Genomic DNA, 20,846 nt, shown 5'->3' on the forward strand with positions numbered 1-20,846 from the left:
AACTCCTCTGGGAGCTCTCAGGCAGTTATCCACTACCTCCTCCCTGCCAGGATCACCTGTGCTTTGAACACAAAACATCACTGGTGGGTGTTCTAAACCCTAAAATGGGTCAGTTTTAGCACCCAACCTCGCTCAGCCCTTCACACAGGGATTTTAGGGATCTCCAGGGTAATAACAGCAAACATCCAGAGGCATCCAGAGCAACAGCATATTGTTCCCTCCCCCACATCCAGTTCAGGGAGCATATTTCAAACAGATGACATGAAGGAGGCATCCATGTAAACATCCTCTGTAATGGGGACAAGTGGAAAAAAGAATCAGAACAAAATGGAGAGGGGGAACTGTTTTCTCACAGAGTGCATGGAGCAAAAGACCTCTGGAAAGAGGAAAGATGCCCGGAAGGAATCTAGCACAAGAAAAAGAAGTTGCCATTGCTACCAACTGTGTGAAAGTCCATGCAGATGAAATATCATTTTAACCCCAGACCATTAAGTGATTCCTCAGTGGAAAAGGTTTTCTTGGTGCCACATTTCTGAGGAGAACAATGAAGAGTTTCTGGTGCTGCTCCTAAACCTGGGGAAAGAATTTTTTGAGGGGAGGGAAGATCACAGGAGTAACAGGATAATTCAGGTTGGAAGGAACCTCAACATTATCCAGTCAAACCTCCTGAAGTGGTCCAGTTTTAGCTTTGTTTCTCTACACAGCAATTCTACATCTCTCCAGGGTAAGAACAGCAAACAGATCTGACAGGTCAGAGCAAACCAGAAACAGGAGGACTTTGTGCCTTGGCCCTGCATTTTTTAACAGCTTTCCCACCCAGCTGGAGGAAGGAAAAGGCTGAAGGGTCCCACTGTGACCCTGGCACAGGGCAGGCAGGGTGCTCCTTACCTCGGAGGACGGTGAGCTTGGCATGGACAGTGACCTCCCCATGAGGGTTCTGAGCAACACACTCGTAAATGTTCTCATCCCGGGGAGTCCGGAGGGGCTGGATCCTCAAAACAGCACCTGCACTTTCATCAAATTCAATTGTCTGGGGGAGAAGAGAGACACACACAGAGTAACTCTCTTTGGGTTGCAAGTAGAAGGTGAATTCCTGCTTCTAAGGAGACACACTCCCCCAAACACACTCCAGCAGCTGCCCCGCAACCCTTACACAGAACCAACATGGTCAGCTTGGCTCTGCCCTGACCTCCAGGTGACAGAACTGTCACAGTCAAACTCTGCCAGTGCCCACTGACCCACCAAACCAGAAACAGGAGGACTCTGCGCCTTGGCCCTGTATTTTTTAGCAGCCTTCCCACCCAGCTGGAGGAAGGGAGAAGCTGAAGGGTCCCACCGTGATGGATCCCACTGTGAACATGTCCCACCACGTGCATCTCAAGGGCTCTGAAAGGACGAGCCCTGGTGGTGGTGTGTGGGGTGGGTGTTCAGAGCACAACTGTGATGAGGGAGGAGGAAATGGAGCAAAGGAAAACAAAATGAAAACGAACCCCTGCCTTGCTCCTCCACCCGCAGAGGCAGCTGACACCACAAAGCTCCTCTCAGCACACAGCTGCCTGGCAGGGCTGAGTCCCACAGCAAATTCCACAGGATGACCTCCCAGTCCTTGTTCCTCCACTCTCATTTTTATCTAAGCAATGCCAATTGCTTGGGTCTGCTTGCCAACAACTGTGATGTTTACTCCAGATTGTCCCAGGATTAAAATGCTGAGCCATGGATGATGATGAAAGGTGAGTTTACAGAGATGAAGAACCACCAGCTTAGCTAGGGTCTCTTAGGGAAGCAAGAAGTTATATTATATCCCAGGAAGGGGAAAAAACCCAACAAAACAAAAGGAAAAACTCCAGTAACATAAGTGAGCCAACTTCTCTCTTGCTTTGGAACAAACCCAGCTGTTGACATGGCCAAGAGCTTGCATTTCACTCCTCCTGGTGTTAAAACTCCTCCCCTTCCAAATTTCCCTTTATTATCAGGTCTGAGAAGGGCCAAAGAGGAGCAGTGGCTGCTTTGTGTCAGTCTCTCTCTTCACACAGGCACAGATTTCAAGGACATCTCTTACCTCAAACCTCTGAGAGTTCACTTTCTTCCCTTTCTTGTTCCAGGTGACCCGTGGCTTTGGGTCTCCAGTCGCTTGGCACACAAAGGAGGCCACCCCTCCTGACACACCAATTTGGTCCACAGGTTTTTTAATGAACACAGGGGGACCTTTAAGAAAAAAAAGGAATATCATCATTGGCACAAGGAAAGAGAAACTCTAATAAACACTGTTTGTAATTAATAATAACATTGTCATTGCTATTCTTAATAATCTCAGATGAAATTAAACTTCTTGGCCTTCTAGGAACAAAGTCTTTACCTTCTTTTTACATAGGAAGAAGCTCCAGCAAGAAATAATTAAGGGTCTGATGCTACAAAGAGATTTCAATGTTGCAAAGCCTCTTTTACTGTCGAAAAGTTGACTTTTAAATTGTTTTGCACAGGGGAAATTGCCCTTGCAAAGCCCATCTAATGATAATCACCAAAAGCTGGGAGAGCTGAAAACAACATCTAGAAACACTGAATTGCACTCCCCAGGTCCAAGAAAAGGACCAAAACTCCCAGGAATGGGGGAGATTTACAGTAACATAGCCAAGGCAGGGGGAGAAGGTGGGAGGAGGACCATGAAATGGATGAAGCAGGACCTGGCACAAACAGATTTTGAGGATGATGGTGTGAAACAGGCTGGTGCCAGTGGCTTTAGGATGTGAAACCTCCTTGGCTTGTAGCACCTCTGCTTTCATCTGCAAATCTTCCCTGTGGCCCTCACGGGTACATTCACACAGGTACGTCATCCCTTGGAACAGGCGAGTGGAGAGGACACAGCCCAACAAACCCAAGCTGTGATCTCTTCAAAACAGCCCAGCTGTCAAGCCCAAGAGCAGAGCCAAGCCTGCAGTCCCTCCTGCAGCTCCCCTGCCCCTCTGCCCAGCATCAGAGAGCCCAGAAAAACACGGAATTCACGCTGCTGAAGGAAGGAGCTCCTCAAACTCCTCTCAGTTGCTCCGAGGTGCAGCGATGCCTGAACACACACAGGCTGTTTGAGCCAGCCCAGGCCCAAAGGAACAACACCTGGTCCCACAGCACCTCTCCCTCAGCCCATCCACTGATTTCCACTCATGTCCCACCACCTTCGAGCATCTCAGCAAGGATGGGAGGATGCTGGGATGGGTTTTCTGACCAAGGAAGGTGTCAAGGGGCTGCCCAAGGAGAGGAAGCTGAGGCCAGGAGCGTTCATGCAGAGCCCATATTGCCTCTCCCCTCTGGGAATCCTCCTTCCGTGCTCTAACCTGTTTTCCTTGCGCAGTTTCCTCTCATCTAGTTAGTTTAAAATTTATTGAAATATTTAAATCACAAGGCCACAGCTGTGTTCAAATAAAATCACTCAGATCATAAAGTTGCCGTCTGTTTTCCTTGAGAAAAGCAGAGCACGTGACTCTGAAATGAGTGTATTTATCTGTACATACTCAGAGTCTATAAAATAGGATGCAAACAGCCTCCCACAGGGCTTGACAGGAGGGCAAATGGTCGCTGGAGAGAAGTCTCCAGGGTCTTTTAGGGGTCAAAAGACAAAAGGAAGCCTTCTCCCCTTCTCTGCCTGGCATGGCCAGCAGTATATAAATAAAAGGCACTGAGCAAGCTCATGTGATGCAATCAAGCATTTGTTTCCACGCTGGAGGTAAATACAATTTGCTGGAGCTGTTTACATCCCACCGAATGCTGTGTGTACAAAGCATCACATTTATAAATATCCAAATCTATATTTAGAGGTCAGAGTCTTCTTTGCAATGTTACAGCTAAAGGTTATCAAGCAAGTCCCACTGGAGGAACTGGCACTGGGGGATCTGTCTTCATCTGAGAAAGGTAAAACCCAAACTTTGCTTCAGGCTAAAATATAAATGCTCACTCTGCCCACAGCCTGACTTCCTTCCTCTCTTCACCTCCGTTCGATATCTGAGGAGTTTGCAGAAGTCAATTCTGAAGGTACAGCTAAAAACATCCAGGGCTTTTAAGAACACTTTATTGATGCAAGTTCATTTCCTAAAATAAAAGCCCCTAATAAACCTTAATGTCAGGTATACATTTAAATGGGTGCAGCATGATGAGAGCTCAGCTGAGGAGAAAAAGAAGGTTCTATTTCCATCCTGAAGAAAGGGATGGTGCTCCGAAAAACAGTGAGCTTGGAGTCATTGCTCAGCATCCCTTTTCGAGGTCCTGTGTCACCTCAGTGTGTGGTGATGGGGAAGCTGAGCTGTCTGTGAACAGGTTTTTTCCTGAGCTCCCTGCAATTCCCAACTGCCTACGAGAGACTCACCGTTAGACAGCGAGAGACAAAAGGAACCAAACAAAAACCCCCACCAAACAACCCATTTGATTTTACTGCTCACTTGGAAAAAAAGGGTGAAAATCAGAGCGAAATTGCTGATTTTAAAATTGCCCAAGCCTCTGAGCTGCAGACTTGATTCCTCCCCCCACCCCCCCCCCCCCCCGCACTCTCCACCTCTGCACCCCCAGTCACTGCAGAACTTGTCACCAGCCCACGCTGAGCTCAGAGCAACCCTCTCCCCTCTGGGAAGAGAGAGCCAGCGCTATCACAGGCAAGGTGGTGATGATCCAAGGTGGTGATGATCCAAGGTGGTGATGGATCCAAAGCTGAGACCAATCCCCCGGTGCTGCGTAGGACCCGCACAGCTCTGCCGTGCCAGGTCCAGCCTGCAGGGAGACACACACTTAGAGCTGAGCCTTCAGCTCTGCAAACAGCTTCAAAAGCCTCCAGAAGCAGGGACAAGGTGCCATGTGAAACGCTGTCAGCCCACTCAGAGGGGTCTGAGGTGTTTCCCCTCCTTTGCCAAGAATGCGGGACCTCGGTTTTAAATAAATAAATAAAAATCAAAGCAACGCAGTTTCCAGACGACACACTCGCAGTCCAGGGGATTTTGTATCACTTCACCAACCTTCCTGCATGGAGAGCTGAAAACAAGTCAGGTTTGAAAAGGCTGAGACTAAGCTCCACCAGTCCAGTGGTCACAGAGATTTTTTTTTTCCTCCCCTTTCTCCGCTTTGCCAAGCAGTAAAACCTATTTTTTGTGCAGCATCAAGCCAGGAATGGAAAAATCTGGAGCTTAAAAGAATTTTCCTACTACAAGAGGCTTCCTGCGGGGTCTGGGTCTCCGGAAGGAAGGTTGAAAAGACCGGATGGCTGCTGTGTACCTGTGATCCTCCTTTACAGCTTAATGGAAAGCCATCAAGTCAAGCTGAACCTTTCACTCCTGCCCACCTCCTACGCACTTCCCAAAAGCAACAGCCGGGGCAAGCGACACGCTGGAGAGCTGCCACGGCCTGCAAGGAAGAGACACATATTCCTCATCCGTCCTGTGCCCTGTAATTGCACCAGCACACGCTGAGTGCCCTCTGCCCTCACCTCTGCCACCCTGGCAGCTGCTCTGACCCTGCCCCGTGGCTCTGATGGATGTTCTGGGAGTTGATGGGACCCTGCGCTCGCCTTCCCGTCACCCCACACAGACAACCAACCTCCTGCTGGTGCCACCTCCCAAATCACAGGCTTGGAGAACCACAGGTGGTGTTGGCATCTGCTCAGAATCATGGAATCGTGGAACCCCAGTCCCATCCAGTGCCACCCCCTGCCATGGGCAGAGACACCTTCCACTTGCCCAGGTTCCTCCAAGCCCCGTCCAACCTGGCCTTGGACACTTCCAGGGATGGGGCAGCCACAGCTTCTCTGAGCAACCTGTGCCAGGGCCTCACCCACCCTCAGAGCAACAACTTCTTCCTAATATCTAATCTAAACCTACTCTCTTTCAGTTTAAAGCTGCATCTGAAACACGTCTAAAGCAGAATATTGCACCCTAAATTTGAGCAGTGTATACACACCTCTTTTGGTATCCACATCAAATGGGGATATTTTTAATGCTTTCTGTGAGGGATTTTGGGATTCTACCGCAGACTTTGGGAAGAAGCTGCGAGTTGAAAAGAGTGGGGGTCTCTACTCATCCCCCAGGCACACGGTAGGGATCAACCCACGTGCCAGGGCTGCACACTGAGGCAGTTTCCCCACTGAAGAGGAAGATGCTGCTGCCTCCTCTCCCCTCCCCTCCTTCCTCCTTTCATGTGACACCAAAGCAGGAAAAGTTCTTCGAGCGCAGTCACGTTAAAACCACCCCAACATCTCCCTGCTAACGATACACAGATGACACAACAGGCTGAGCAGCTCTACAGCAAGGAAGCTGGAAAGATGTAGGAGTGGGGGAAAGGAGGGGACATCTCAGCCTTTAAACCCAAATGTCCCTTGGGAACAGCTGCCATGGTGAATAGCGGGTGATGGACGAGCAGTGAGGGAGACAGGCTGGCCACCATATGCCTGTCTGAGACATCAAATGCCAGAGACAGGGAAAGGGGTGGAGAACCCAGAGGTGGTTTGAGGGGTGGGAGAGAGGCAGGAGCACAAATGAGCTCCACATATCGGAGCTGACAGCTGACGGGAGCGGGATGAGGGGGAAGGAAAAGAAAAAGCCAGTTATGAAGGTGCACCAGGGTCCCTCTGCTGCCTTCCCTAAGCCTGGTCGGAGCAGGGTGTCCCTCCTGTGGCACTACAGGAGGGTTATGGAGGGACCAGGAGGTCAGGGATGCACTGAGCCTCACAGACCACACAAAGGCAGGGGCAGCTTTCTCCACACCACCCCAGTACATTCCAGCCCCAAAAATGCTGCTCCCTCCTCAGCTACACCTGCCAGCTGTGGGGCAGTCCAAGCACAAAGCTGCTCCCACAAGGAGAGGGACATGTCCCCTTCCAGCCACTTCCCACAGGCCTGGACGTGCCACTGTCACAGTAACAGACCTGTCTGGTCCCACAGGTGCCAAGGAAAAGGCTGGAGGATGACCCCTGACCACATCACTGTGTATTTGCCCCAGTGTGTGTGATGCCATCCCTCTGTGCCCCAGGCTGCCCCCGTGGGGGCTGCAGAAGTGCCTCTGCACCTCTGCATCCTCCTGACCCCCATTCCAGCTCTCTCCCTGCACCCTCAGCCCCACGGCAGGGACCTGGTGCTGATTTCAGATGGCAAAACCCACCTCTGTGCTTACCACCTCCCACCACCTCCTGCCAGCCCCAGGAAAGCACCTCAACAATGGACCTCAGATAAAGACAAAGCCACTTGTTCTCCCATCTGGCCGCAGCGCAGAGCGGCGGGAGCCCGGCTGAAAGGGCCCCTCGCCCACAGCGGCAGCAATCCACTGAGACAAAAGAAAGCCAGCTACAAAACACGGATTTTAAAAGGTTTTGCTTCCATTTTTGGAGCCCTTGGTCCCCGCTGACAGCTCCGTGGAAGCCCACGCGGCCCATCCCGCCGGCGCACAAAGCGCCGCTTCCAGCCCCTCCTTCTCCGGTGAGTAAACCCTCATTATCCCACCCTGGGGAAGGAGCACGCTCTCCACTGCACCCCAGAGTGCCACGGGAACCGGAGCAGAAGCAAGGGCACAGCAGGAAGGCCATTTTCCTGCCACTTGGCCGGTTTATGAGTCTTCCTACACACACTCCCAGCCGTCCTTTTGCTCACCGCTCCTGTTCGACCTTCAGCAAACAGCCCCGTGGTGCTGAGCCCAACATTTCCCCACGGATCTGCCCACTGTGAGTGTGCCCACGCTGCAGGAGAGATTCAGGGCATGTTAGCCAGTGACAACCTTTATCCTTGTTCAAAAACACTCAGCAGATGGAAACTCACCCTTTTTTGTGCACATATACACACACATAGGCACCTCCACCTTTCAAATCAAAGGGAAAAGTTGAGACCACGAAGCCATTTGTGGTCAATGTTATTTTGCCATTAGTTGCACACCCCAATCTGCTTTTCCAGGCTGCAGATCGTTCCCATAGTTGGGATTCGGATCTCTGGCTCTGGTGCAAAGTCGGCTGACCTTGGGAACTCGCCCTTCCCCACACCTCAGGCTGCCACACGTAGCGGGGAGGTGACAACCCTCATTTCTCACACCTGCCTGTCTGTCTCGGTCTAGACACTACACACGGTTTGGAGCAGGGATGGTCTCGGCATGGCTCTGTTCAGCACTGAGCACCCCGGGTGGCACTGAACACAGCTGCAGCCTCTGAAGACTGAAATACAAACAAAATAACCACAAAAACGTCACCAGAGGGAACTCAGAGACCTTCTCCAACAGGTACTTCTTGGGGAGAGAAGAAGGTAAAAATCAAAAGCCAGACAAAAGCTTCAGAATCTTCCAACAACCGGTTCATGTCAGCTGGAATGAGACATCTCTCCCTGTTATTTCTCACCCCCTGCTAACTTGCAGAGCCACCAGGAAGGAATCTGATGGTATTCCCACTGCCATGCACAGAGTTAACCTCCCCTCCTCTCCTCTTCTTCCTCCTCCCTCTTCCTTTGGTTTCTAGGCTGAACCTTTCTGCTGATCTAGTGAAACTCCATCTCCCTTTCCCACAACTGCTGACGGGCTCACAATCGGAGAAGGAGCCCAAGGTACTCCCCAACCACAGCCCTGGGTGGTTGTGCTTTCATCTGCCCTCCTGAAAACCCTGCCAGGAATGTGAGATTGGGGTCCAGCCACACTCCCACTGTTTGTTGGTTGCTTTAGGAAGTGTGTTTGACACGCACGTGCTGCTGTGGTCTGACTGCACACAGATCCATGCCCTGTGTTGGAAGGATGGGGATGGGAGTATGGAGGCACAGCCAGAGCAGCAGCTCTGCCACACCAGTGAATCAGGAGACAAAATGTGGAGTAGAAGGTAGAAAGGATGGAAAAATCAGTGGGAACGAGCAGAGATCAACAAGGGAAATGGCACGTTCTTGGGGCTGACCTGTGCAGGGCCAAGAGTTGGACTTTGATGGTCCTTGTGGGCCCCTTCCAAGTCAGGATATTCCATGACTCTGTGCAAGAGAACTGGAGCAAGCTGGAGAGAAGGGAGGTGTTCAGAGCCAGAGCAAGGAAGTGAAGATTAGATGGAGGAGACAAACCACAGAGCAGATGAAAACAGGAGAGAGCAGCCAAATTTGACACAGATGGAGAGTGGGGAGCAAGAATGCTCTGTTTGGAATGGGTCCGTATTCCAAAGCAGTGGCATTAGGGAGCGGGGGAGCTTGTGAGAGGGATAGAGGCAAGGGAGATAGCTCCAGAATCTACATTTCTCCTCAGGAGAAGAATGAGAGCTGCAAACTGGGCGCAGGACCGGGGAGGAGTCTCTGTGGAGACACTCCACAAGACTGAGAACACCCCTTGGAGAGGTCCTGCAGAGACCCAGGTCCCCGTGAAATCCAGGGAACAGATTTTGCACTTTTTCTTTCCGAGGGCTGTTTCTCAGTGCCTCGCAAATAAAAGCAAAATGAGGGTTTTCTGACAGAACAAACAAACAGGGAGTGAATTATTTTCCATTTCCCCGTCAATAACTTCTTCCCAGCCCAGTCGTCTTATCATCATAAAAAGTCCATTAAGCAGTAATTGGGGAGGCAGGAGAAGGCAGGGCTGGTCCGTGGAACGGGAGCACGCTCGCTCCCCAACTGGCCTTTTCTGGGAAGGCAGACAGGATAATTATAGGCTTTAGACAGAGACTTCCTCTTACTGTCAGCAGCTCTTGGCTCCCTTCAGGGAGACGGGACTGGCAAGGTTGGGCAAAGGAGGGTAAAAAAAGATCGAGGACGTTTTCTGAGAAGTGAAATACTTCCACCTTGCTATTCCCCTGCTGCTGAGCCACCAAAGCCCTTCCCTGACTCAGAAAAGCTGTGCTACCACAGGTGAGTGCAGGCTGTTCCCTGTTGGATGTAGGGGAATGTCACCTGGAAGATTATCCCTTCTCCTTTCCTGCAAGGCCCCAGAGAAGGAAGGGCAGTGATGAAGGACGTGACCCAAGCACAGGAGTTAACACAGGCAGAAAACGGGTGAGGAAGATGAAGAACTCATTTCATCCACCTTTAACTACCCTGGCTGTCCAACACCTGCCTGTGCTGCCAGCTCCCACCTCTCCCCCCAGCCAGGATGAGGCAGCAGTCCATTCATAGCCAGCATCATGTCAAGCTGTTCTTGCCATCAGGCTTGTAATTTTGGGGATCTGGCACATCCATACAGCTTTCAAGCTCCTGTTTGAAATGCACTGGGATACAGAGCCTTTGGAAGAGGAGGTACGAGCCTGAAGCAGTGAGGCAGGAAGAGACTGAGGCTACCAAAAATCTATTCCTAGTTCTGACATCCAAGGTGAGAAAAACCTGCTTGCTGGAGGGGAAGCATAATCATTCCTTCTGGTCTATTTAAACTGCTGGTTTCCAGGGATGGGACCGTTCCTTATCGCGTGGGAACAGCACTGGGATGAAGTTATCCCATTTCAGCAGGAATCCTCCAGGCTACCATCACAGATCCCTGTGCATGGAAAGGATCCACCTCACTCCATGGCAAAAAGGGTATTTGTCACTTCCACGGATCAGCCCCAGCTCCAGCAACTGGCACCTTGATACAGCCAAGGAAAACATTCCTGCAGCTGGGATTTATACAAAGGGATAATAGGGCACATGTCATGATACACATACACAGGATGAAAACTGCTTGATGGGCCAGCACAGGGAGATGTCCCTGTTCTGCAGGGAGTGGGGTGGTATTCTGGGCCTTCCTCTTCCTTCCCCAACAGGAAAACTGGTGCCTGGTATCTCACACCATGTAGTGAGCACACACCAGAAAGCACCCACCCTGTGAGAACTTCCATGGTGAGGGCTCAAAGCATCACCTGGGCTTGTGTTCAATGGATGAGAAATGGAGGATTAATGTTGGGGGTGAAGGGGTCTGCATCTGGCAGGGAAGGACAGCAAATGCAGCAGGGAGCTGGTGCCCAGCATCAGAATGAGACCCTGCACACGAGGCAAGAAAAGAGGGAGAAGAGGCAGCACTAAGCAGTGCATGGAATATGTGCAGGAGGGAACGTGATCTGCAGGATGCAAGACTGAGTTTGCTTTTCAACACATTCTGTGGCCACATCCCACAAAGATCCTCCTCCTGTGCCTCAGTTTCCCCACCTCCTTCTCTCACCAATTGAGATGGTGAGCACTGCAGGTGCACAACTGCTGCTCTCTGCTCCCACCCTCCCTCCCTGGCACAGACCAAATCGAGGGGCAAAGGAGTGTGTTGGTGGGAATGCAGATGGTCCTCTGGCCAGGATTCTCCTTCATCTCATGGCATTACAACACAGGAAGGAAGCTGCTCCTTGTGACCAGCAAGAGCTGAAGGAGATGAGCACTGCTCTCATGCAGGATGGCAGCCCTGGGAGCAGCCAGGAAGCTCCAGCAAACAAAGGAGCACACGTGGCCTCAGCAACGTGGACCCTGGGGGTACATGAATGCTGCAGCAACATCTCATTCCATGTCTGTCCACAGGTCCCATAACAAGGCATAACAACCTAGAGCAGAGCCAGAGACCCAAGGAGCTGTCCTGGCAACTTAATGAGGGCCCCTTGTCCATCAGTGTCATGACAGCAATCCCAGGTTGTTTGCAATCATGAGCTTGAGGCAGGGAGCTCTCCCTGCCCTTGCCAAGTTGCTAAGACAGCTTCTACTTCAGCCATCTCATTGATAATGGCATCCTGGAGCAGCTCGATTCACCACCTACTGAGAAAAGACCCAGCTAGAAAGGATTTGGCTCTTTGCTCAACTTCCACTGCTCTGAGTCACTAAAGAATCCGAGTCCAGGGGGGGACACCAGAACATGAAAAAACCATCTCCTACGGGACGAGCCTGCAAGAAGGAAAAGCTTAACGAGCCCAGATCCAGCTCCCAGGGGGCCATGCCATCTTAATATAGCCCAGCCTCAGTCCTGCACCACCACAAAGTGACAGCAGAGTCAGCACAACGGGGAAAACAAACCGCTACAAGCTCCTGCAGCTCATGGGCCTTCCGAGAAAGAGCAGAGCTGGGAGCCCCAAGGATGTGATCAGGGAGATCAGTCCCAGCCCTGGGTTTCGGGATGTGACACAGAGCTTTGCAAACTGTAAACACACAGTTAAGTCCTGTCTTGTATCGCCAACTCAGGAGGGGCTGCAGCTCTACACGCACGAGATCACGGGATGGATGACCCCAGTCGAGGTTTGCCAGCTCATATGTGGGATCATTTGGGGATGAAAGGCACACCAGGCAAACAAAATATCGTCTGATAAAGCTCTGCTCTCCTAATCCTGTAAATAAAAGCTGCATTACTTCCACTTACTAGCTGTTGTCTGCTTCTTCCCTTCAGGCTCAAAGAGAAGAAGGTTCCTGGTCTACAAGAACAGGGAAAGGTACAGCTCCTACAGCACAGAATTTGGGGTGTTTTCAAAAGTTTTTTGCATCATTCCTATCTGACCCCCCATTTTCTGTGGAACAAAAGGAGATTCGGGATATACAAGCTTGAAACACTGAGTCTTGACAGTGTATTTTGAGCCTGTATTGCTTATCAGTATTGAGGTTGGGATGTCAAGGGAACTCAAGATGGGAGATCTTGAAAACGAGAACCCAGAACCTAATAAAGCCACGACTAATGGATGAACACAACCTTCAACAATGATGAACTTTGACTCCTACCACACGAGTCACTGCAATTTCTGTCTCTGAGCCACGCTGCTCATCAGTCAGATTTGTAGTGGGCACATCAACACAAAAGAATCAAAAAAAAAAAGGGAGAACCCAACAGCACTGCTGAGAACTGACAGCAGTGGGAACGTGATGAGCTCAGCTTTGAGATAACCAGAGACTCAGTGAGCCAGAAAAACAGTGCAAGACACGAGTGAGGGAGAAATGGAAACATGGAAAAGCAGCAGCGATGCCACCTTAAATTCTACTATCCCAGACAGTAATTGAGGAAGGTGAGCTTTTGTTTGAGTAGAACAGGTTTCTGTTCATGTTTGACACCTGCCAAGGGATGGCTTCTCACCAGGAGTCTGTCCTGCAGCCCCTCTAGGCACCGGGAAGGCAATCCCCTCCTCTTTCATCAGGAGAAGGCAATCCCTCAAGGGGCAGCTACTGGAATTAGCCTCAATTAGCAGATCTTAGAAGGAAAGGGGCATTTCATAGCACTCATACAGAAACAACACACACAGAAAGCCCTCAAAACCAAGCATATGCTCCCCAGACAAGGAGAAACGAGCTGAAGGATCCTCCTGGCTCTCTGGGAGCCCACTGGAACCAGTCTCAAGGTGATCTTTGAGCTGAACTGAAAAAAAAGAACCTACACCACCATTTTAGAAATCCATTCATACAAATCAAAGTCCTGGCTAAAGATTTGTAAATCTTAGCAGCATGCTCAGACTAATTTAAGAATAAATCCATGAATTCCAACAGAGGTGAGGGAGGAAGAGGACACAGCCAAATTAATTTGACTTTATTAATTAAAAAAACCACCAAGTTTCATCACCCCACCATTCTTTAGAGGTTGTGTGAGAGTGGGGGGAGCTATGCTCATTAATTATGCAGAAAATGCAAAACTATCAGCCTCTGAATGAGCTTAAAATAAGGAGAAACCCTTTCAGAAGGGGGAGAAATTACTCCCCAAGGCAGCTGAAATTTCTCTTGCAACTTCAAAGGACAATAAATTATTCAAATCACTCGCGCCACTCCACACGCTCTCTCACTCTCTCCCCTTCTCAATTTTATGCTCCTGAGTCAATTAAAGATTTGGAGGACTCAGAGAAACTTTGTAGAATGCTAAACCAGTTGCAGCTCCTTCTATTTATTTTTTTTTCCCTCTTCTTTAAAGCTTTGCTTTTGCTCTCAGCCTCAAAAGGAAACAGAAATGATTCTGTGCATTGCAGATGAAACGAGCAGCGTTGGTTTTCGCCAGGCTCGTATGGAGCAGCAATGTTTCATGTCTGCAAAACCAAGATGGGACATGCTCAAAACCCTCCACTGTGAAAACAGGTCAACCCACAGTCCCTCATGTCAACGGTTTGAATCATTCATTTCAAGATCCCCTTTCAAAGTCTTTGCAGTAGACGTCCAAAATGTATTTATAATGCTCTCTCCTGGCACTCCTCAGGTCTGGAGTAGCTGTGATCTCTTCCACAGTCACTGCTGTGCCCTTGGATGGAGCAGGAGGTTCCTCTGCCAAACCCCAACATGACTGTTTAGCATTTGTAGGGGGAGAACCTGGCGTGGTTTAACCAGAGCAGATCCCCAACTCAAGACTGGGACTAATTACACCGGACAACAACACGGCAAGAGCAGTCCTTGCTCAAAAAAGCCATCTAGACAAGCAAAAGGAGGGTTGAGAAGGTGCAGTCACAGTATGAGGACACTCCCAACTCCTGGCCCAGCCCCTGGCCCTCAGCCCATACGCTGCTTATCTCCTTGCACACAGCAGATGGTCTAAAACGTGACTATTTTCATGAACTTTTAACAATCCCCAAAAAATTAAAAGCAGCTGCAGTGCAGGGAACATCACAGCTTTCTAAGGTGGGAACTGGGACCAATTATGTTGCAAGAGAACATCCTTGACTGGAGGGGAAGAGTGGCACAGAGTAAATAAAACTGTTCTTGGGAGATTGTGTCTCACAGGCCAACACGAGCCCAGATTCCATCCCACGCACCGAGGAACGACATTCCTCTGGTCAGGCGTCCTTGAAAAACACTCTGCTCACCTTCTAAGAATAATATTGGGCTTGCCAGGCCACAAAAAGGGTGGGAATACCCTCAGAGATTCCCTTCAGTGACCCAGGAGATTCGTATTTTGCTGGTCCTGAAAAGACATAAGGACACGGGCCCTGTCAGACAGATGGAAGGTTGATGTGACCCAGGGCCTGGGTGAGACACCAGAAAGATCTCGTCCTTCCCAGCAGCATGTGCAAGAACTGCCAGGGTGAACAGGACAACCAAGGGGAAAAGTCACAAAGAAAAAAGTCTGGGCTTCCTGGCAAAGCCTGACACAGAGGAGCAGCCCCAGTTTTGGCATCCAGGTACAGTGAAGACAGACACTTCCTGCCTCACAAACCCTCTGTACATGACATTTTCACACAAGCTGCTTGTTTACACAACAAACAGATGCTCTTTTCCCCTAACTTAAACATCTAATGAAGCTGAGCAGCAAGAACCTCTGGGTGGGAAAAGATCCTTCACCAGGAGACACCCATGGCTGGGTCCCAAACACCCGTGGCTGCTGCTGTCCCCAGGTGCTCCTCAGCAGAGATTAATCTAATGAGCATTCACAGTGTGGGGCACAGCTGAGGCCTGGGCACTGCCAGCCCCCCCTGCCCCCGAGGAAGCTCTTTTGACAGATGATTGATTTCCTCCCCGGGTCCTACAGAAGGCACAAACTTTCCAATTTGAGTTATCTTTAAAAAAAAAAAAAAAAGAAGTAGGAAAGAAAAGAAAAGAGATACATCACTCGATCCAGTCAGGCAAGGTTTAATTTAATCAGGCACTTAAACAAGGTGACATAGAAGCTTAATTCAGTGTCCTTGAGTGAGACAACAACCAGCCCAGAACCCTCAGCAGCCACAGCCTGGATCACAACTGGCAGATGGAGAAGGCAGCAAAGGAAAGGGTAATTCAGGAACAAGGACAACAAGGGGTCTCCTGGCTACAAAGGCAACTGGTGCGTGGGGAACATGAGCAGCAAGTGGATCTGGGGAGGGAAACAGGGATCTCTGCCTTCTGGAGGATGCAATTTAGCTGCTGCCTCCCTCTTGCTCACCATTAGACTCTACTCACTGAAGGAACAACGTGCGACACCCACCAGAAACTCCACCACCCACCAACCGGCCACACAACCTCCCCTGTGCTCCCACCTTAAATTCTGCTCCCTCTCCAACCACCCACCAAGGAGAGAAAGCCCTTCTGCAGCCTTCCCCTGGCTCCTCAGGCCCCAGCAGGTTCACTATCATTTTTGGGGCCCACAGTTAATAGGGGTCTATGACACCAACAATGAGACACCTCAGCCTCACCTCATTTTGACATCTTCCTTCTCTCAGGACAGCACTGTCAGGATCCACCTCAAACACCTAAAACAGAGCAGCTTCCTCCAACTGGAGAGAGATTCCCTCCCCACTGATGTCAACTTAACATGTCTATCAAGTCCTAAGATGGAGCCTCCTTGATCTTTACTACCATCTTACGTGACAACTGCTGTCTTGGCCAGAAGCAGATCAAAGCTGGGACCTCCAGAGCTAAAAGCTGTGAGCTGAGCCAGAGGCTGATCCTCTGGGAATGAGAGCATGGGAGGGACAGCTGAGGAGAGGAGTCAGATGCACCTGTAAGTCGTTGTGATCAGGATCTCAGCGAGCCCAGCTGCGCTGCCACCACCTCCTGCACCTTGCAGGAGGAGCACACACCTTCCACATCACACACCTCCCATGGCACCAGCTCCCCACTCTGCCAGCCTAATCAGGGACCTATAGGAGCTCCTTTCCCATCCCAGCACATGTTTTCCATCCTGTCCATGAGTCCCACATGCCTGGTGCAAGCCTGGCTGCTGTCTTCTCCCAGCCCCATGGATGCTCATGGAGCACAAGCCCCCCCCCCCCCCCACACATGCACCTCCCATGAATTCCCATGTTCTGCAAATTAATGACGGTGCAAGAGCAATTAAAAGGGAAGAAAGCCAGGGTAATGCATCATAAAAGGGGTTTTATTCTTTTATTTTGTCAATTGCAATTTAGATTTAATTATTTATGGTAATACTTCAGAGTGTGCTAGTAAAGAGTTCTATACCATGATTTATAAAAGGAAGGAAACCTAAGTAATAAGTAACATTTGCTGCCATTAAATCTTGCTGGGGCGGAGAGAGCCACACACCAGCCTTCTGTGTATGCAAAGTACCAATTAGCAAAGTGCTATTGTAAAGCACAAAGGTTTAATCAATGAGAAAAATCCACTTGAAAACAGCGAGCGTGCTGATTCCAGTCAGAAAAATGGGCACATTTCTATACAGTAAGTGGCTTTTTATCTGCAGCTGAGGAGCACTTAGAGCGGGCACATCGTTCCTTCGGGTGGCAGAGGAGGGCAGGAGGACCTGACCACTGCCCTCAGCCCAAAAGCAGCTCTGCTGTGCCCAAATCTTGCCCAGCTCCACCAGCAAGATGAGGCTGATTCTGTGCACACACAAACCGAGGTGTTTTAGGGTGCTTGTCACAGAGGTTTTATGGCTCAGGCTGGGGGCACGAACAGGAAACACCAAGGCTTGGTGCTGTGCCCAGGTCCATCAGCAATCTGGGGACTGTTACCCTCCCTGGACTCATATCCATCTGTCTCTGCTGTGTGGTTCTCTCTCAGCTCCAAGGGGCACAAGACCTGCCTCTTTGGCAGTGCAGCTCTTGGGGAGGTCTCCCCTCACTCCCTGCAGTGATGCCAGTTCCTGGTCCTCGCCCAAACAGCTGAATCCTTAACAAAATGATAATACTTTCCATTTAATGAAAATAATCATGGAATTAGCAATTTCCAGTTCTATGGCTGCCCTTGACTGTACAGAAGAAACAAAGTGTTCATATGCAACCAAAGAAAAAGAGAAGGAACATGTCTGCTTGACACCTTTCCATTATTGTCCTCTTCAGCTTCCCAAGGAGGAACAGCAGGCAGAAAGTAGTGTGGTGCTTTGGGTTTTTAATTTAAATGGCAGTTTCCTTTAAATAGAACACTCCTGCCACAGAAAGATTTAAATCACTGACTGAGATCAATTAGCCTCGGAAACAAGGGAAGTATTTTAATGGTCCTTTGATTGCAGAGGCCACAGCTCCTCCAGTGCTGCACTGGGAGAGGAGGCAAGTTCCAGCTTTCAGCCCAGGCTTTGCTGCACGGGGAGATGTTCCCCCTCTGAAGCTGGGAGGGTGATGCCCTCCAAAAGCCAGAATCCCAGGGGTTTCCTATCTCCAATGTAGGCTTCCCACCACGGCAGGGGCACCACCTCCATGTGCCCGGGGGGCTGCAGGGCTTGGGCAGCCCCTCTGGTGAATTAGGGCAGGAAATGGGGTCAGTGCCGTGGCGAGCGCCGGCCAAATGGAAACTGGCCAAGGGATTACAGGAGAGGCAGTGACAGAGCCCAGGGCCATCTGATGGGAGAGGACATTGTCAGAACAGAGTGACAGCTCCTCACACAGCCTCTGCAGTTGTGACAGACAAAGCTGTTTGCTGTTTGCAAGGCTCAGTGGGGAGCAGCACGGACCAGCTCGGGTGCTGCTGACTGCGAGGGGATCTCTCCAGAGCCTCTCCAAAACCAGGAGCTACCAACTCTCTGTCCACTCATCATCACCAGGCACAGCAACAGCCCCAGAGCAACTCCAGCAACTGGGAACAGGGAGCAACCCCAAGGGCATGGCTCACGGAGGTGTTGAGCTGTTCCACAGGTCAAGAGACACCACCTTCCCAATTTCATCTGCACAGCAAGCAGGCAAGAGCAGCCCCACCTTGGGCAACCTGCAAAGTTCCTGCATGGACATCTGTGAGCAGCGAGAGGAAAAAGAATACAAAACCTCAGAGTTCAGGATCCAAGGACACTGCAGAACTACAGGAGAGAGAAACTCAGCTGCAAGCAGCAAGGTGTCTGTAGAGCAGGGACAGATTTCAGCAGGCCTCAGGCCACAGAACTGGTGCCTCTGCATCTGACCAGCATCAGCCCCCCTTCCTGGGGGCACATTTCCCCCAAAAGGGCTTGGTAGCAGTCAGACAGCACGTGGGATCTCCTTGTTCTGCTATAATCTCTCAACAAACCTCACCCTAGAGATGATGGACAGAAAAGATGCTCATTTCTTCTCAGGAAAAACCAAAACCACAGAAGAACTGAGGTCACACAGCCACGATTTTGAGAAGCCTTGATTCTGCAATGAGCACACAGGGCTTGGTATACACGTAAAATTAAAATGGACCCCACTTTTCACAGGCACTTGGGTATCACAGGGAATGAATCAGGGCTCTGCTTATACAGAGAAGCACAGAAACACCTGAACTCTCCATCCACTCCTGCAAAGCTGCACTGCTGGCTTTGCAAACAGCGATTTTGCCAGGAGTGTTACAGCAACACCAGTGGGCAAGAACAAGACCCTGGAGCCCTGACACTGGATTTTCCACTGAATCCCCTCTCCTGACTCCACTGCACAAAGAATCAGGAATGGAAATTCCTGGTGCCCCCTTTCACAAGCCAACAAGGCCACCCTGAGCCCAGTGGAACACAGCAGGACCCATTGACCCTGGGTCCTCATAAAGACCCTGCAAGAGCATTGGCTGCAACACCCAAGTAGGGCCCTGGATAAATCCTTGGACAAAAGACTTGTGCCAGGTTCCCTGCTGCCAGACACTGCACTGTTCCTGCTAATCAGGACAGCTCAAACTGAAGCTCTGGCCCTACAGTGAACCTCCCAGCTCCCTTCCCAGGCTTAAGAAATGAAAAAGAATAAAATAAAACATTATCTTTCTGCACATGAGCGTTTCTCCCTGCAAAGAAGGATTAAGCATGAACCCAGCAAAACTCAGGAGTGAGGCAAGGGCAAACACACCCCCTCCTTGCCTACTGCAGAGAGGATAGAAAGCACTTGTTCCAAAAAAAATCTCCCAGCAACCAAAAGGTCGTGGGTCCATTCAATCCCCGGTGACGGCGTCATCGTAATAAACCCTGATAACGAAGTGATTACGTTAAAAGCTGTCAAGGGCTACGATGACCAGAGCAGCCCTCTCTCTCACCAGCTTCAAGCAGCTTTGCAGGGGAGGGGAAAAAAAAAAAGTCATAATTCAATCAGCCTGGAAAAGTCTATTCCCCACTGATCCCAAGCGATCAGCCTTCATGTCGAAGGAACATTACATTCAAGTTGCTGAAGATTTTCACCTTTTTTTTTTTTTTTTCTGCCTTCCCCTTTTTCATTTTTTAAAGCCAGAATTGAAAGGCAGCAAAGATAAAAACTGTGTTAAACTGGAACTGGTTCACTCGGGGGAAGGAGGAACATAATACTCTTTCTTCAGATGCTGTTTGGAATCCAGACCCAAAAAGTAACATGACAACGGTCACCAGTGTCTGACAGATCCTGAAAGGCAGGAGCAGGAGAGGACAATATGGGCGAGCTGGGTGGAGATGGGGCCAGGAGAAGGGGGAGGAGGGCTATGGTAAGAGCTGTCAGGCAGCTCCCTCCCTTCTCTCCAGCTCTTTGCAGGCTTGGGGGGCAACCCGAGGTTCAAAGCGGGCTGTGAGGGCTCAGCTGCCCTGTGTCCCCCTGAGGTGGGACTGGGAACAATGGGAAGGTACCAGTGGAAAGCTAAAGAAGTTAGAAAATGAAACACATGGTCAGGTGTTGAACACTTCTTTAATGCTGGAAAGGGGAGGGGGATACTTTGCTGAGGTGAGAAAAGGAGCAGGGAAAGAGCAGTCACTTACTTTCAGCTACACAGTCTATCAGCAGCACAGAGAGGAGGTTCACGAGGGAGACCAGTGAAGACATCCCAGGGCTGGGAAGGATCCTCATCCTCTGCACTGGCCTTCGGCCCCAGCCGGGAAGGCTCCGGGTCAGCGGGACTCACAACGTCTCCCCAGCCTTGTCAGCACCTGTGGGGGCACAAAGGGGAGAGCATTGAGGGGGAGCTGGGTGGGCAGAGGGGTACAGGGTATAGAGCACTGAGGGGGAGCTGGGTGAGCAGAGGGGCACAGAGGGATAGAGCAATGGGGGGGAGCTGGGTGGGCAGAGGGGGCACAAAGGGGTAGAGCACTGAGGGGGAGCTGGGTGGGCAGAGGGGACACAAGGGATAAAGCACTGAGTGGGAGCTGGGTGGGCAGAGGGGGCACAAAGTGGAGAGCACTGAGGGGGAGCTGGGTGGGTAGAGGGGCACAAAGTGGAGAGCACTGAGGGG

General features: G+C 50.6%; 1 protein-coding gene across 16 annotated transcripts in view; it reads right to left on the bottom strand.

Annotated features, from left to right (window-relative positions):
• PTPRS (protein tyrosine phosphatase, receptor type S) overlaps nucleotides 1-20,846 on the bottom strand; it is a 166,763-nt gene that overhangs the window by 81,973 nt on the left and 63,944 nt on the right. For all 16 annotated transcript variants that reach the window (XM_027666622.1, XM_027666616.1, XM_027666614.1 and 13 more), the window contains 3 exons: nucleotides 20,377-20,544; nucleotides 2,060-2,205; nucleotides 889-1,030 (listed from right to left, as the gene is read on the bottom strand). In XM_027666622.1, coding sequence (XP_027522423.1) covers nucleotides 889-1,030; nucleotides 2,060-2,205; nucleotides 20,377-20,464 — 376 coding nt within the window. In that variant the 5' untranslated portion in view covers nucleotides 20,465-20,544. The remainder of the gene's footprint in view (nucleotides 1-888; nucleotides 1,031-2,059; nucleotides 2,206-20,376; nucleotides 20,545-20,846) is intronic.

Source organism: Corapipo altera, unplaced genomic scaffold (genome assembly GCF_003945725.1).
Source record: "Corapipo altera isolate COAL_440 unplaced genomic scaffold, ASM394572v1 193, whole genome shotgun sequence".
Taxonomy (NCBI): Eukaryota; Metazoa; Chordata; class Aves; order Passeriformes; family Pipridae; genus Corapipo; species Corapipo altera.